The sequence below is a fragment of the Anolis carolinensis genome, chromosome 3 (genome assembly GCF_035594765.1).
Source record: "Anolis carolinensis isolate JA03-04 chromosome 3, rAnoCar3.1.pri, whole genome shotgun sequence".
NCBI classification, from domain to species: domain Eukaryota; kingdom Metazoa; phylum Chordata; class Lepidosauria; order Squamata; family Dactyloidae; genus Anolis; species Anolis carolinensis.
In genome coordinates this window covers 190,683,961-190,697,842 of record NC_085843.1, presented here as the reverse complement: position 1 = coordinate 190,697,842, position 13,882 = coordinate 190,683,961, and the positions used below count along the sequence as shown (strand labels likewise).

The 13,882-nt window shown below is 40.9% G+C and overlaps 1 protein-coding gene across 2 annotated transcripts in view; it reads left to right on the top strand.

The window, feature by feature from the left end:
• fgfrl1 (fibroblast growth factor receptor like 1) overlaps positions 1 to 13,882 on the top strand; it is a 243,214-nt gene that overhangs the window by 201,279 nt on the left and 28,053 nt on the right. For both annotated transcript variants that reach the window (XM_008121947.3, XM_008121946.3), the window contains exon 4: positions 11,520 to 11,600. In XM_008121947.3, the coding sequence (XP_008120154.1) occupies positions 11,520 to 11,600 (81 nt within the window). The remainder of the gene's footprint in view (positions 1 to 11,519; positions 11,601 to 13,882) is intronic.

Below are 13,882 nucleotides of genomic sequence, written 5' to 3'. Positions count from 1 at the left end.
GATTTACTATTGCCATAGTTGATTAAAAAACAATTTAAAAAGAAAATGGGTGTGGTTTCTCTTTGATTTCTATAGACAAAAGAGGAACATTCCTAACTTACGTACTTGTATATGTTCCCATAGATTCCCTGTGAGAAACTAATTAAAGAAAGAAGAGCCCCACATTCTCTGTGGTCCAGGCCTGTTCTGAAGTTGCCTCCCAAGGACTCTGTAGGGTTGACCTAATGAATATCTAATGCAAGTTGACCATAAAGAAGGAGATTCAAAATTGTTTTCCTAAGGTTGCAACAAGAAGCAAAGTGGACTGAAGGCTGCTTTGGAGCTTGGTAATGGATCTCTAAAGTGGAGTTGGGCTAGAGCTTTCATGTATCCCTGGGAGAAAATCTCATTATATTTTTTCAAGCCTGACCAGATTACATCACTTTCCCTCTCGCCTCACTCCCTGCCCACCCTGTCTATTCATTCACACCCCTTGTTCGTCCAAAGAGTTGTGCTTTGAGCCAACAGCTGTGTTAATGATGCCCACTGATCGCTTCATTCCCCATTCACCCCCTCCGCTTTCTTTGAAGTGTGCTCAGGTCTCAGGCTTCAGTTCAAAGGTCGCTTTGTTTATTTATGCAAAGCTGGTTCATCTGTGAAATGGGGCTTTCAGGGCCCCTGACATCAAAAGTTCCCAAACCAGCCATAGTGAGTCCATGCAAGGATTGGCCTTCTTGCCCCATTACAAATGGGAACTTCTCCCTGGACCACAGAGAAATGTTAGGGTTATGTTTTTAACTGAATAAAGTGGGCTATTGTTTAGAGAACTGATTAGAATCTGTTCTTGTATGAAACCAAGTTGTTCACTGCTGGCTCACAAAGTCAAGAGCAAACCATTTTGAGCTCAGCTCAGCAACAGCCCATCCATCTTCAAATTTTCTCAGGGCCAAACATAATACACAAACATCACAATTGTTGCTGTTTTGTGGAGTAACCAGTAAACTGCTTCCTGGAGGATGGAGGCAGGTGAGAAGAAGGTTTGGAAAGTCTACAAGGACTTCTAATTCAACTTCTCCATCCAAGTCTCATGCGGATCTGGCCACTCTGCTTGTCCAAGCAAGGATTAACTCTTGTGTTATTACCTTATTGTGTTTTAACTTGTGTATATGATGCAAATGTTGTTACTTCTGTGAACTGTGAACTATGTTGACTGGGCTTTGCCCCATGTGAGCCGCCCCGAGTCCCTGTGGGAGATGGTGGTGGGGTATAAATAAAGTTTTTATTATTATTATTATTTTACTATGACACAGCATACAAGATATATATGCTGGATTTCATCTTGTTTGCTGTGTCATATTATTATTATTATTATTATTATTATTATTATTATTATTATTATTATTATTATTTTAATATGACACAGCAAACAAGATAGACATGCTGGATTTCATATCACAAAATCACAAGTCGAACACTTCCCAAGTGTCTAGGACTGTGTGATGTATTTTCGGATGATGCGCGGAGATCCCAGTAGGGTGGCCTTTTGTAGCTGGCAGATCGTAATTTTGTCAATGTCTATTGTTTCCAAATGCCGGCTGAGATCTTTTGGCACGGCACCCAATGTGCCCATCACCACTGGGACCACCTGCACTGGTTTCTGCCAAAGTCTTTGAAGTTCAATCTTGAGGTCCTTATAGCGGCTGAGTTTTTCCTGTTGTTTTTCGTCAATGCGACTGTCACCTGGGATGGCGACATCAATAATCCAAACCTTTTTCTTTTCCACAACTGTGATGTCTGGTGTGTTGTGTTCCAGAACTTTGTCAGTCTGGATTCGAAAGTCCCACAGTATCTTTGCGTGCTCATTTTCCAATACTTTTCCAGGTTCTTTACTGCTGGGAGGCGGTACTTGAGGCATGAGTTCCAATGAATCATTTGGGCCACATAGTTGTGTCTCTGTTTGTAGTCTGTCTGTGTAATTTTCTTACAGCAGCTGAGGATATGATCAATGGTTTCGTCGGTTTCCTTGCACAGTCTGCATTTTGGGTCATCAGCTGATTTTTCTATCTTGGCCTTAATTGCATTTGTTCTGATGGCTTGCTCCTGGGCTGCAAGGATCAGGCCTTCTGTCTCCTTCTTTAGGGTCCCATTCGTGAGCCACAGCTAGGTCTCCTTATCAGCTTTTCCTTCAATTTTGTCAAGGAACTTTCCATGCAATGTTTTGTTGTGCCAGCTGTCAGCTCTAGTTTGTAGTGCAGTTTTCTTGTACTGGTTTTTTTGTCTGCTGTGCTTTGAGGAGTTTCTGATTTTTGACTTCAATCAAAGCAGGTTCTGCTACGGCATGTTCTTCTTTTTTGACTGCTTGTATTATTATTATTATTATTATTATTATTATTATTATTATTATTATTATTATTACTACTATTATGGCTACCAAGAGATCAAAGTCCCAAGTGAGTCCTGTGTGTTTTGTCCTATGCTACAAATTCAGTCTCTTCCTGCCAAGGATATCTCTGTTCATTCTGTTAACACAGTAGCTTGTGTGCATCCACACAGTTAACCCAGGATAAATCTCTCAATGTAGCTACATCCTGGGTTAAAAAACACAGGAGAAAGTCCATATCCTGCTCCAAGATTCGGAATTTCCCCTGTGTTAGGGCAGTAAGGACAGCCGTCTATTCAGATCCAGGATGATGTCCACACAGCCATAGCATACTTCCTGGGCTCAGGTGACCTGGAGAAGCAGGGTGGCTGTTTTCCCTGCCCCAGCACCCCAATTTCCTCGCCCTAAAAAAGACAGAAAATCACCACTTACTTGAGCTCTTCTAAAACTGCTTTGCACAGTTACTTGTGACAAACCAGGAAGTGAAAAGAACAGAGCTCCAGTAAGTGGTGATTTTCTGCCTTGGGGTGGGGAGAGGAGAGAGAAATGGGGTGTTGTGGGGATTGGAATCCTGTCCCATTACCAGCCATGCTGAAACTGGTTTCAGTACAGCTGGGCTGTGGGGCCACTGTCCCGCCTTCAAGGCAATTGACAGCACCCCTGTAATACAGCTCCAAAATGGTATTTTTCTTGTCGGTTGGAGCTGCTGTGGAAGCCTGTCTTAATTGGAGGATTCTTATTGTGGGGAGTTCAATGAAGGATCTCCTTTTGTGGTCATTGTTTTCTTGCCTGCTTTGCATAAGGACATGGATAATCTTGTTCCTACTTTTCAAATAAAATTAGGGAGGTTTCTGGCTGGCCAAAGAGGACCTCTGGCATGCCTTTCCACAGTATCGGAGTTTCTGCTAAATCGGTCATTCGCGGCTGACATAACCTTGGGATGCAGTCCAGTACCATAGGATGCGTGCATTCCAGTAAACTGATGCAATTCAGAAGCAGAAGGACTAGAAATTAACTTTTAAAAATAATCTTTTCTTTTTTTCTGGCAAGTAATAAAGGTCAGCATAGTGGAGCGTTTGTTGCAATTTGGTTAACTCTCCCTTGTGGATAATAGTGTTATAGGAAAAAGCTGCAAGTAAAGCTACAGAGTACATATTTTTTTTATGATCAAAAGCTCTTTACTAGAGCTTTTGATCTATGTTAATTTTATCAATATTTGTATGTATGTATTTTTATCCTTCACAATTTAGCTTGTAAATCGCCTAGAGCATCTTGGATGTAGGGTGATTAATAAGTAATTAAATGATGATGATGATGATGATGTTATTTAGGAAATACATTGTGGACCTCAACACAAACATGAAAACAAAACACAACACTTAAGAGTAGTTCTACACAGACACTATAATGCAGGTTGAAGCCAGCTTGAGGGTGAGCTGTCCACAAAAAGTACAGTTTAGTGCATGCTGCAGTGTGCATCAAGTCAGAAACAGCATGTTTAAAAAAGACAGGTAGATTATTTAACCATTGCTGGCCTTGTAAATGAATATCAAGTCAATACAGAGTTTATGATATAGTATGGTGTACAGTATTAGTTAGGCCTATTTTTAACAGTAGCTTTCAAACAACCAAAAGCTATTAATCCGGCATCTAGCAATTGCCATCGATGTTGGTTAACTCAGTCTATTGTATTTACTGGATGTAGTTAGTAGTGACATCACTTAACATTAAGACAAGCAAAGGTTAAAACACTTTAAAATAAATGACCAAATCCCTAACCTTTGCTTTTTTGGATACAGTAAAAATGAGATATATCTGGAAATGATACATCTCATGAATAAATTGTTTGTTCCTGTAGAACAGTGAACGCAGGCTTCATATACTCTAAAGCACATTCAACTCCCAAAGAGATTAGCGCCAGATAACAATCTATTGTTGCTCATTTCCTTGATGTTATTTCATCCCTTGTCCATAATATAATAATGCAGTATACATGAGAATTCCTTCAGTCCCTAGGAAGCTACAGAATCTCCACTTTGGTTATGTGCCTGATCTCATATTTCAAATTATTTTTTCAGAAATAGAGGAGATAGAAAAAATAAAAATAGTACAAGAATTATATTTTTTTCAAAATATATATAACTAAAACCACTACATCTAACACAACTATAGGTGAGAAAGGCGGGGTAAAATGTTGTAAATAAATAAATAAACTATATCTAGGACAGTCAAGCTAACATAAAACATACATACACATAAATATAAACACTAATTAGATACACAACTACTGGAACTGTTATACAAACCTCACACTCATTGTCTGCTGATTTTATGCCTTATTTTCCGACTTCTTTAGATAGTACTTTATAGCCACATGTCTAGTTTTAATAACACTCCTTGAATTCATACATCTAATAGTTGAAGTTTGTCCCAGTCTTTGCTGTAGAAAAATTATAATTAAGTCCCATGCTTTTTTAGAGTTAGTCAGGGATTCTCCTTAATCAGCATCATCAGTTTGTCCATTTTAGCCAATTCAAAAATGTTTCTCAGCCATTCTCTTATACTGGGTTGACTGGTTCCTTCCATCTCTATCCATAGATGACTCTTGCTTTATGATACCAAAGCTAATTATGTATCCCAGTTTCCAACCATCTCCTTCTAATTGTAATAATCTTTTGTTGATAATGTTAATCAATCATTCATCCATGTGTGACCAAGCATGATAATATATTTCAAGTTGGGAAGACCCATACCTCCTTTTTTTAACATCTTATGGTATCTCAAATCTAACCTTCTGTCTCTTCCTTTGTAAGATGAAGGTTGACAGTTGTTTTTGCCATTATTTGAATGGAATTGGTAATGAATGAAACCAAAACAGTGTCCAAACAGTATGGATCTGAGATTTCACCTAATTAGAAGACAATGCTGAATTCTTCATGTTCAAGAATAAGCAGTGGAATATTTCAGTTTACTCTAGAGGTCAAATATTACAAATATTATATGAAAGAGAATACATTTTCTTATTTCAAAGTTTCCTACTAGAGGACCTAGGTCTTTGTAGGTTCTGAGATCCAGGCGATACAATCCTAGTAATCTTTACTTAGCAATTTTTATCTCAGTATTGTGCCCTCTAATTACTGGGCTTTGCCATTTGTTCATTTCTCAAACTTTGAATATTTACTATATATACTCTAGTATAATCCCCCTTCACACATGGACTAAGTTTTGTCACTGCCTTCAGAAAAGGGGGTGTTTCCTTTTTGATAAAAGTTAAGATGCACTACTCAGATTAATTCATGGATAAGTTATCCTTGTGGTGTTTCTTTTGCTGTCTGTGCCCCTGTTCAGAAGACTTCATCTCACATACCGTCCCTTTGATAAGGATCTTGAAAAAATTGGTTTGTTGTGGAAACAAAGATTGGTGATAAAGCTTCACTTTTTTCCTATGATAGCTCTTTCATGGGAGTGATTTTCCCATCCTGGGATAGATTTCCTCTCACTTCCTGTTGTCACACCCCTGTTCTTAACTATGAGTCATTTGTAAGTCAGATGTTTGTAACTCGAGGATTGCCTGTAAATGATATTGTTACAATGTACTATATATGCACAGAGAGCAGTATTAATTTTACTGGGAGCCCCCAGATGACGTAGTGGACTAAGTGACTTAAAGGTGGGTTGCTGACCTGAAAGTTGCCAGGTTCGAATTCCACCCGGGGAGAGTGCAGATGAGCTCCCTCTATCAGCTCCAGCTCCATGCGGGGACATGAGAGAAGCCTCCCACAAGGATGGTAAAAACATCAAAACATCCGGGTGTCCCCTGGGCAACGTCCTTGCAGACGGCCAATTCTCTCACTCCAGAAATGACTCAAGTTGCTCCTGACACGAAAAAAAAACTGATTCTGTAATGCTTCCATATATATTACAACCCAGTATTTTTTATTTTATTTATTCACTTATTTATGGTACTTTTACCTCGCCTTTCTCAACCCTGGAGGGGACTCAAGGCAGCTTCACAACATGGCAATAATTCAATGCCTTTAAAAACAGAGTACAAAAGCAACCATTTAAATAAAACAAAACATTAAAATACAATTAAAACAATTAACATTTAACTCTAAACAACAGAGTAAATCACGTGATCCATAGGCATAGTCTGGGCCATTCCATTGGTCCAGTGATTCCCAAAGTGGGTGCTACCGCCCCCTGGTGGGCGCTGCAGTGATCTGGGGGGCGGTGATGGCCACAGGTGCATTTGCCATATGCATTAATACATATATCTTTCTGTTTAATTGCTATTAAAATTTTAAAAAATTAATTTCCATGAGGCGCTGAGTAATATTTTTTCTGGAAAGGGGGCAGTAGAATCATAGAATCATAGAAGTAGGCCAAATAAGTTTGGGAACCACTGCATTGGTCAGTTCCATATCTTTCATATCTATTACAGCACCAGATTTCTGAAGGCTTGGTCAGAGAGCCATGTCTTCACTTTTAATTTTTTAATTGTTCCAGGAAACACTTGGTATGATTGTTTCTTCATGTGTGTGGTTTCAAGTCACCTGCTGACTTATGATGGCCCCATTTAATGTCATAAGGTTTTCTTAGACAAGGAATACCCAGTGGAGGTTTTGCCCGTTTCCTCCTCTGAAATATACCCTCCAGCACTTGATGTGCATTGGGGCTTTCCTTTATACCAGATTTACCCAGTAGGTAGCCCCACTGTAAGGAGCCCTGGTGGCGAAGTGTGTTAAAGCACTGAGCTGCTGAACTTGCAGACCGAAAGGTCCCAGGTTCAAATCCCGGGAGCAGAGTGAATGCCCGTTGTTGCTCCAGCGTCTGCCAACCAAGCAGTTCGAAAACATGCCAGTGTGAGTAGATCAATAGGTACCGCTCCGGCGGGAAGGTAAAAGCGCTCCATGCAGTCATGCCAGCCACTTGACCTTGGAGGTGTCTACGGACAACGCCGGCTCTTTGGCTTAGAAATGGAGATGAGCACCAACCCCCAGAGTCAGACACGACCGGACTTAACGTCAGGGGAAACCTTTACCTATTTAGCCCCATTGTCTCACCTTTGCTAATCATTATAACTATGTTGACCGGGCTTCGCCCCATGTGAGTCGCCCTGAGTTGTTGTTGTTGTTGTTGTTATTATTATTATTATTATTATTATTATTATTATTATTATTATTATTTTATGACACAGCAAACAAGATAGATATGCTGGATTTCGTATCACAAAATCACAAGTCGAACACTTCCCAAGTGTCTAGGACTGTGTGATGTATTTTCGGATGATGCGTGCAGTTCCCAGTAGGGTGGCCTTTTGCAGTTGGTAGATCGTGATTTTGTCAATGTCTGTTGTTTCCAAATGCCGGCTGAGATCTTTTGGCATGGCACCCAATGCTCCGATCACCACCGGGACCACCTGCACAGGTTTCTGCCAGAGTCTTTGAAGTTCAATCTTGAGGTCCTGATAGCGGCTGAGTTTTTCCTGTTGTTTTTTGTCAATTCGACTGTCACCTGGTATGGCAACATCAATGATCCAAACCTTTTTCTTTTCCACAACTGTGATGTCTGGTGTGTTGTGTTCCAGAACTTTGTCAGTCTGGATTCGGAAGTCCCACAGTATCTTTGTGTGCTCATTTTCCAATACTTTTGCAGGTTTGTGATCCCACCAGTTCTTTGCTGCTGGGAGGTGGCTCTTGAGGCATAAGTTCCAATGAATCATTTGGGCCACATAGTTGTGCCTCTGTTTGTAGTCTGTCTGTGCGATTTTCTTACAGCATATGATCAATGGTTTCGTCGGTTTCCTTGCACAGTCTGCATTTTGGGTCATCAGCTGATTTTTCGATCTTGGCCTTAATTGCATTTGTTCTGATGGCTTGCTCCTGGGCTGCAAGGATCAGGCCTTCTGTCTCCTTCTTCAGGGTCCCATTCGTGAGCCAGAGCCAGGTCTTCTTCTTCTTCTTCTTCTTCTTCTTCTTCTTCTTCTTATTATTATTATTATTATTATTATTATTATTATTATTATTACTGTCATTTGAAAGGAGACCCTGAAAATCCACAGCACACAGAAGAATCTACAGCAGGTTCTTTGCTCTATTGTTGGTTAAAAAGCAAACAACAATCATCATGGCAAACCCATATGTTCCAATGTAGTTCGTCCTTGATAGGCTAACATGTTTTTCTCTTTCAAGACATTTCCGCAACTCCTGCTGTCCTTCAGAGTTACATTATTTCCTTTTTTAAAAATGCAGCCACTCCCCCTCCAACTTTTGTTACAAAGGGCGGGGAGTACGTTTCCCTGAGTCTTATATGCAGGTCTACGGTTTGAGGATTTGGCTGGATAAGGGGAGAGATGCATCTTCAAAGGATCTGGCGCATTCACAGCAATTTGGGTCACATGAAAGGCTTGGCAGAGGGTCAAGTGCGGCTGAGAATGCCAATTAGTTGGTGTGCATGAGTGGAGTGGGGGGCGGAGGGGGGCTCGCTCTGGTGGACATACTGTAACATGAAGCTTCAGACAAAGGAGGGGAGGCCAGCCGATGCGTACCAGGTTGTGTGGGATTAACTTCTAATTGACAAAACCGCTGTTCAAAATCTGCAGGGAAGACCTGGGAGCCTCTAGCACGGGATTCTAGGGAGATCCCTGGGATATTTGGGGGCTTGCATCTAAACCACTTCTCATTTTAAGTTCTCATTTCTATTTTGCTGCTAACTTCCAATAATAAATAGTTCCACATGTGTCTTGAATGGCTTCAAATAAATCTGTCTGGTTTTACTTGTGATGGTGGGGTAACTTGGCGGTAAAACTGCAAGCAATTTCCAATTTTAAGGAGAATAGCAGGTAAATCTTTGCTGCTGTATATTGGAAAGCAGAGCATCCCTTGAATTATGTATACTCGGCAAGATGGTACATTTGTATATTTCATGCTAGCAGCTAGTGCATTTAAGGAGCTCTTTCCCTCCCGCAACAACTGCTTGTTAAATGTGTACTGTAAGGTATAAAGTTATGAGCAGAGTTTAGTAGGACCTATCATAAATGTCAACTTTGAATAGCTGAATAGAGAGAAAGCCATTTTACTATATTTAGAGGCATACATTTCAAAGAGTTTTGGGATTTTTGTTTTGGATTTTCTAAAATATCTATGGCTTTACAATGCTGAAATGATACCTTAATTGAGATATTAGAATGAAACACATTTTACTGTCACAGAAAAATGCTTTGAGCTATCAAAATGTGAAAGTGAATAGTCTCTTCATTCCTAAAGAAAGGGGTGGGCCAGAAAGTTCACATACTTTTCTGAGCCATGAAAGGAAGGCCATCCATTCGACCTCTTGTGGACCCCACGTAATGGCTTCCTATCCAACAAATGCACGATCAACGAATAGACTGGGACACTTGCAAAGAACGCTGAATGCCCATCAAATATGGCACGCCCTGGCTTCTCTAAAGAAAGCAGTGACTGTCAAGGAGCACAGAAACCTTTTTAGTGCCATTGAAATGGCAAAAAGAAGTTGGTGTATGTGTGCCTGCACACATGTGCACATATGTGTCTAGATATCTCTCTTTTCCACTTCCACCCAAGAAGCAAGGCAGCCACGAGCAGCATTTATCTTTCCTCAATTCCCTATTTTATCTTTTCATCTTTTTATCTGCAAGAAGGTAAGGTAAAGGTTTCCCCTGACGTTAAGTCCAGTCATGTCTGACTCTGGGGGTTGGTGCTCATCTCCATTTCTAAGCCAAAGAGCCGGCGTTGTCCGTAAACACCTCCAAGGTCATGTGGCCGGCATGACTGCATGGAGCGCCCTTACCTTCCCGCCGGAGCGGTACCTATTGATCTACTCACATTGGCATGTTTTCGAACTGCTAGGTTGGCAGGAGCTGGAGCTATCAGCGGGCGCTCAAGCCGCTCCCGGGATTTGAACCTGCGACCTTTCGGTCTGCAAGTTCAGCAGCTCAGTGCTTTAACACACTTCGCCACCGGGGCTGCAAGAAAGGTTTACCTAAAAAATAATATCTAGTTCAAAGTCACCTTGTGTGCTTCAGGGGCAAGGCTATGTTCCTCCAATACTATTTCAGGCTGGATTTTCACTACCATATAATCCAAAATCTGATTCCAGATTCTCATGGCATAGCAGGTTAAACCGCTAAGCTGCTGAACTTGCTGACTGAAAGGTCGGCGGTTCGAATCCGGGAAACGGGGTGAGCTCCCGCTATTAGCCCCAGCTTCTGCCAACCTAGCAGTTTGAAAACATGCAAATGTGAGTAGATCAATAGGTGCTGCTCCGGTGGGAAGGTAACAGCACTCCATGTAGTCATGCCAGCCACGTGACCTTGGAAACGTCTATGGACAATGCCGGCTCTTTGGCTTAGAGATGGATATGAACACCAACCTCCTGAGTGGGACATGACTAGACTTAATGTCAGGGGAAAACCTTTACCTTACATTGCCATAGAATCCAAAGCAGATAACTTGGATTCAGAAACTGGACTATATGGCAGTGTAGATGGGACATCAGTCACTGACTCACATTGTTGCTGCAGTTGGAGCACATTTCTTTCATCTCTGATACCAGTTTAGCTGCTATACTAACATTTACGTCTGTCCCCTACCCTTTCCTCCTTGTCACACTCTCCAAAAAGAATTTTATTTTGACTCTTCCTGGGTATAAATAAGCTAGAATGTGTTGCAAGGCACTGTGTGGTTTTCAAAATAAATAAAATACATTTTCATTTCCTGGATTTTTCTGGAAGCTGTGAAGTGTTGCCTCCTGCATGACTGATTCCCAGAAGTCTCTGTTGCCTTTTTTCAGCTATAATTTTGATTTATGCCATCATTTGCAAGGAGTGTAAAACTGTTCCATCTCCTGCTTGGAAACGCCAGCCCATAAATATAAACAAAGAGACCTTGGTTCTCTATTAATGGAAGGATTAATTAATGTCCCATCATATTAGTAGCCAGCTGAAAAACTCCAAAACCAGGAAAGAAACTAAACTGGCCAGGCAGCAAAACATATTCACTGTGCTGGAATGGAATGAGCTTGTGCATTCCAAAGGCAGCAGTGCGGCCTTAGCAAAGCCTTCAACTTGCACCCTGGCTCAGGCACTACTGTGCGATAGTTTTAAACAGTCTTTCTTTCTTGTTTTCTTTTGTTGCAGATGATGCCAGCTCAGGAAGAGAAAGTTTAGCAGCTGAAAGTCCCAACAGTGAATCAGAAGATCATTCTGGAAAACTGTGGGGTAAGCACAGATGCATTATATTTCACCAGCTTTGCAGAAAGGTAAAAAGGCGAAAGAGAGATCTAGGTCATTCGATTTTCAACTAGTAGGTCTTTATTATTTTCTCACTTTGCCCATTGTTCTTCTGACAGTCAAGATTACTAGGCCAGCATCTTTCATATTTTTACTGAAACTTTTTAAAGTAATGCTTACATCATATCATTTTCTTCATAATTCAGCCTTTTAATCTCAATCTGAATTTTGATGTTTTTCTGACCCCCCCCCCCAAAAAAAACCCAACTCAGATTCTTGTAAATTTTTAAACCATCACCCTCAAGTTCACTTTCATTTCCATATGCACGAATAGCAGTAGGAATAGATGTAACTTGAATTGTTGAAACACTTACAAGGTCAGCACTGATATGGGACAATAATGAAAAAAACAAGTACATGTGAGTATCTCCAGCTCAGTTACTTTTTCTTGAAGAACTGATTTAACTCCAGTGCAGTCAACACCTGCTGCTTGGGATTGCAAAATGGTACTGCCAGGTGGATTTACTCCAGCTGGTTTTGCACATGTCTAAGAACTATCACACCAGGTATCCCGCTCACAGTCTTCAAGAAACAGCTTGAATATGCGGTGACTTGTCCCAAGGGCATCTAGTTCACTGACCTGCTATGCTCAGTCTTTTCAAACGTCTGTTTCCTCTCAGTGTTCCCTTAGCAACACTTGATTTAAACAAACACATAGATTTAAAGTGGTCCAGTTATAGTCAAAGTAAAAACGGCAGAGATGGATTTGCTGTTTTAGATATAGAAATGTAAAAAACAACTACAATTTTGTATTTCCAAATGATTCCTCTTTTTCTAATATATTGCCTACATGTTACCTATATGTACATGTGAACATGCAGCATCTTTTTGGTAGAGGTGGTGTTTTATTTTTATGTACTCATTTTTGGCTTTTTACAAACTTAACCTTATAAACTGAACTGAGCTCTTACATCATGTCCTTCGTAGCTAGCTAAGCACTTTAACATATCACAGTATATCTTTGATCCTTGTTCACCAGTTAAGTCTGTTTAGTTCTCTTGCCATTCTGTAACCAAAATGCCCCACGAGGATGGGTTCTACCTAATCTTCTTGCTTCCCTTAAACACCACATCTTGGTTCATATGAATTAATAACTGAATCCCACTTTTCCTAAGGAGACTCACATTCCATCTTGCTAACTTCATTCCAGAATTTGGGTTTCCTCCCAGTCTCTCCTATGTCATGTCATTTTGCATGATATGCCCAGAAGAGGTCTATCTGAACCCCCACATAGTTGTCTTTCCTGAAAAGGACAGGAAGCTGTTCAACAACAACAACAACAATTTCTCACCTAACTCTCCTGCTTTGGCACAGGCACCATCTGTATTGCCTGTAGAAGATGTGTGTGTGTGCGCGCGTGCATGTGTGCATTTGAAAAATCAGGAGAAGGAAAGGTTTTTCTAAAAGTATGATCCCTTTCTCATGTCTGGTAATCAATTTGATCACCTAAGCCACGTCCTTATTTAAGAGGCCATCAGAATTGCATTTGTGATGATAGGGAATCACAAAGAAGCATTAGAAGCATAATTTGTCTCCTGTTGTACATTGTTATTATCAGTCCCCTGCAGGAGCACCATGCTCCTCCTGTGGGGAATCATCTGTCTATGACAGTGGTTCTCAACCTTTGGGTCCCCAGGTGTTTTGGCCTACAACTCCCAGAAATCTCAGCCAGTTTACCAGCTGTTAGGATTTCTGGGAGTTGAAGGCCAAAACATCTGGGGACCCACAGGTTGAGAACCACTGGTCTATGACAATGAGACCTTAGAAGGTTCCTCCACCCCTAGACTACCGCCATCCGACCCAACACAGACACTCAGGTTTGTGCCCTGCCAGATTCTGGGGTAGACAATACCATACACTCAAATCACAGCTCTGTCCCAAGCACTCATGCAGAAGCATATTGATATTTTTCAAAAATGGAAGACTGTAGGAAAGGATACCAGTTTATAGGAATAGTAGTCCATTGTAATTCACCTTCCCTAACCTCTCAGTCTTGCTTTCCCCTGCTCAAGAGAACCAAGGAGAATGAAAATGGGGGAGATTTACACACAAATATCTATCCCACAAAGTCTCTTTCACTCCTTACATTTGATGGAGCTCTAGCTGGACAGTAGCACTCGTGTACAAGCGAGACATGTCAGCAGAATGCACAAAAACACCCTTTATAAAAACACTTAAGGAGTAACCTCCTTCCCCACATCCCCAAAACA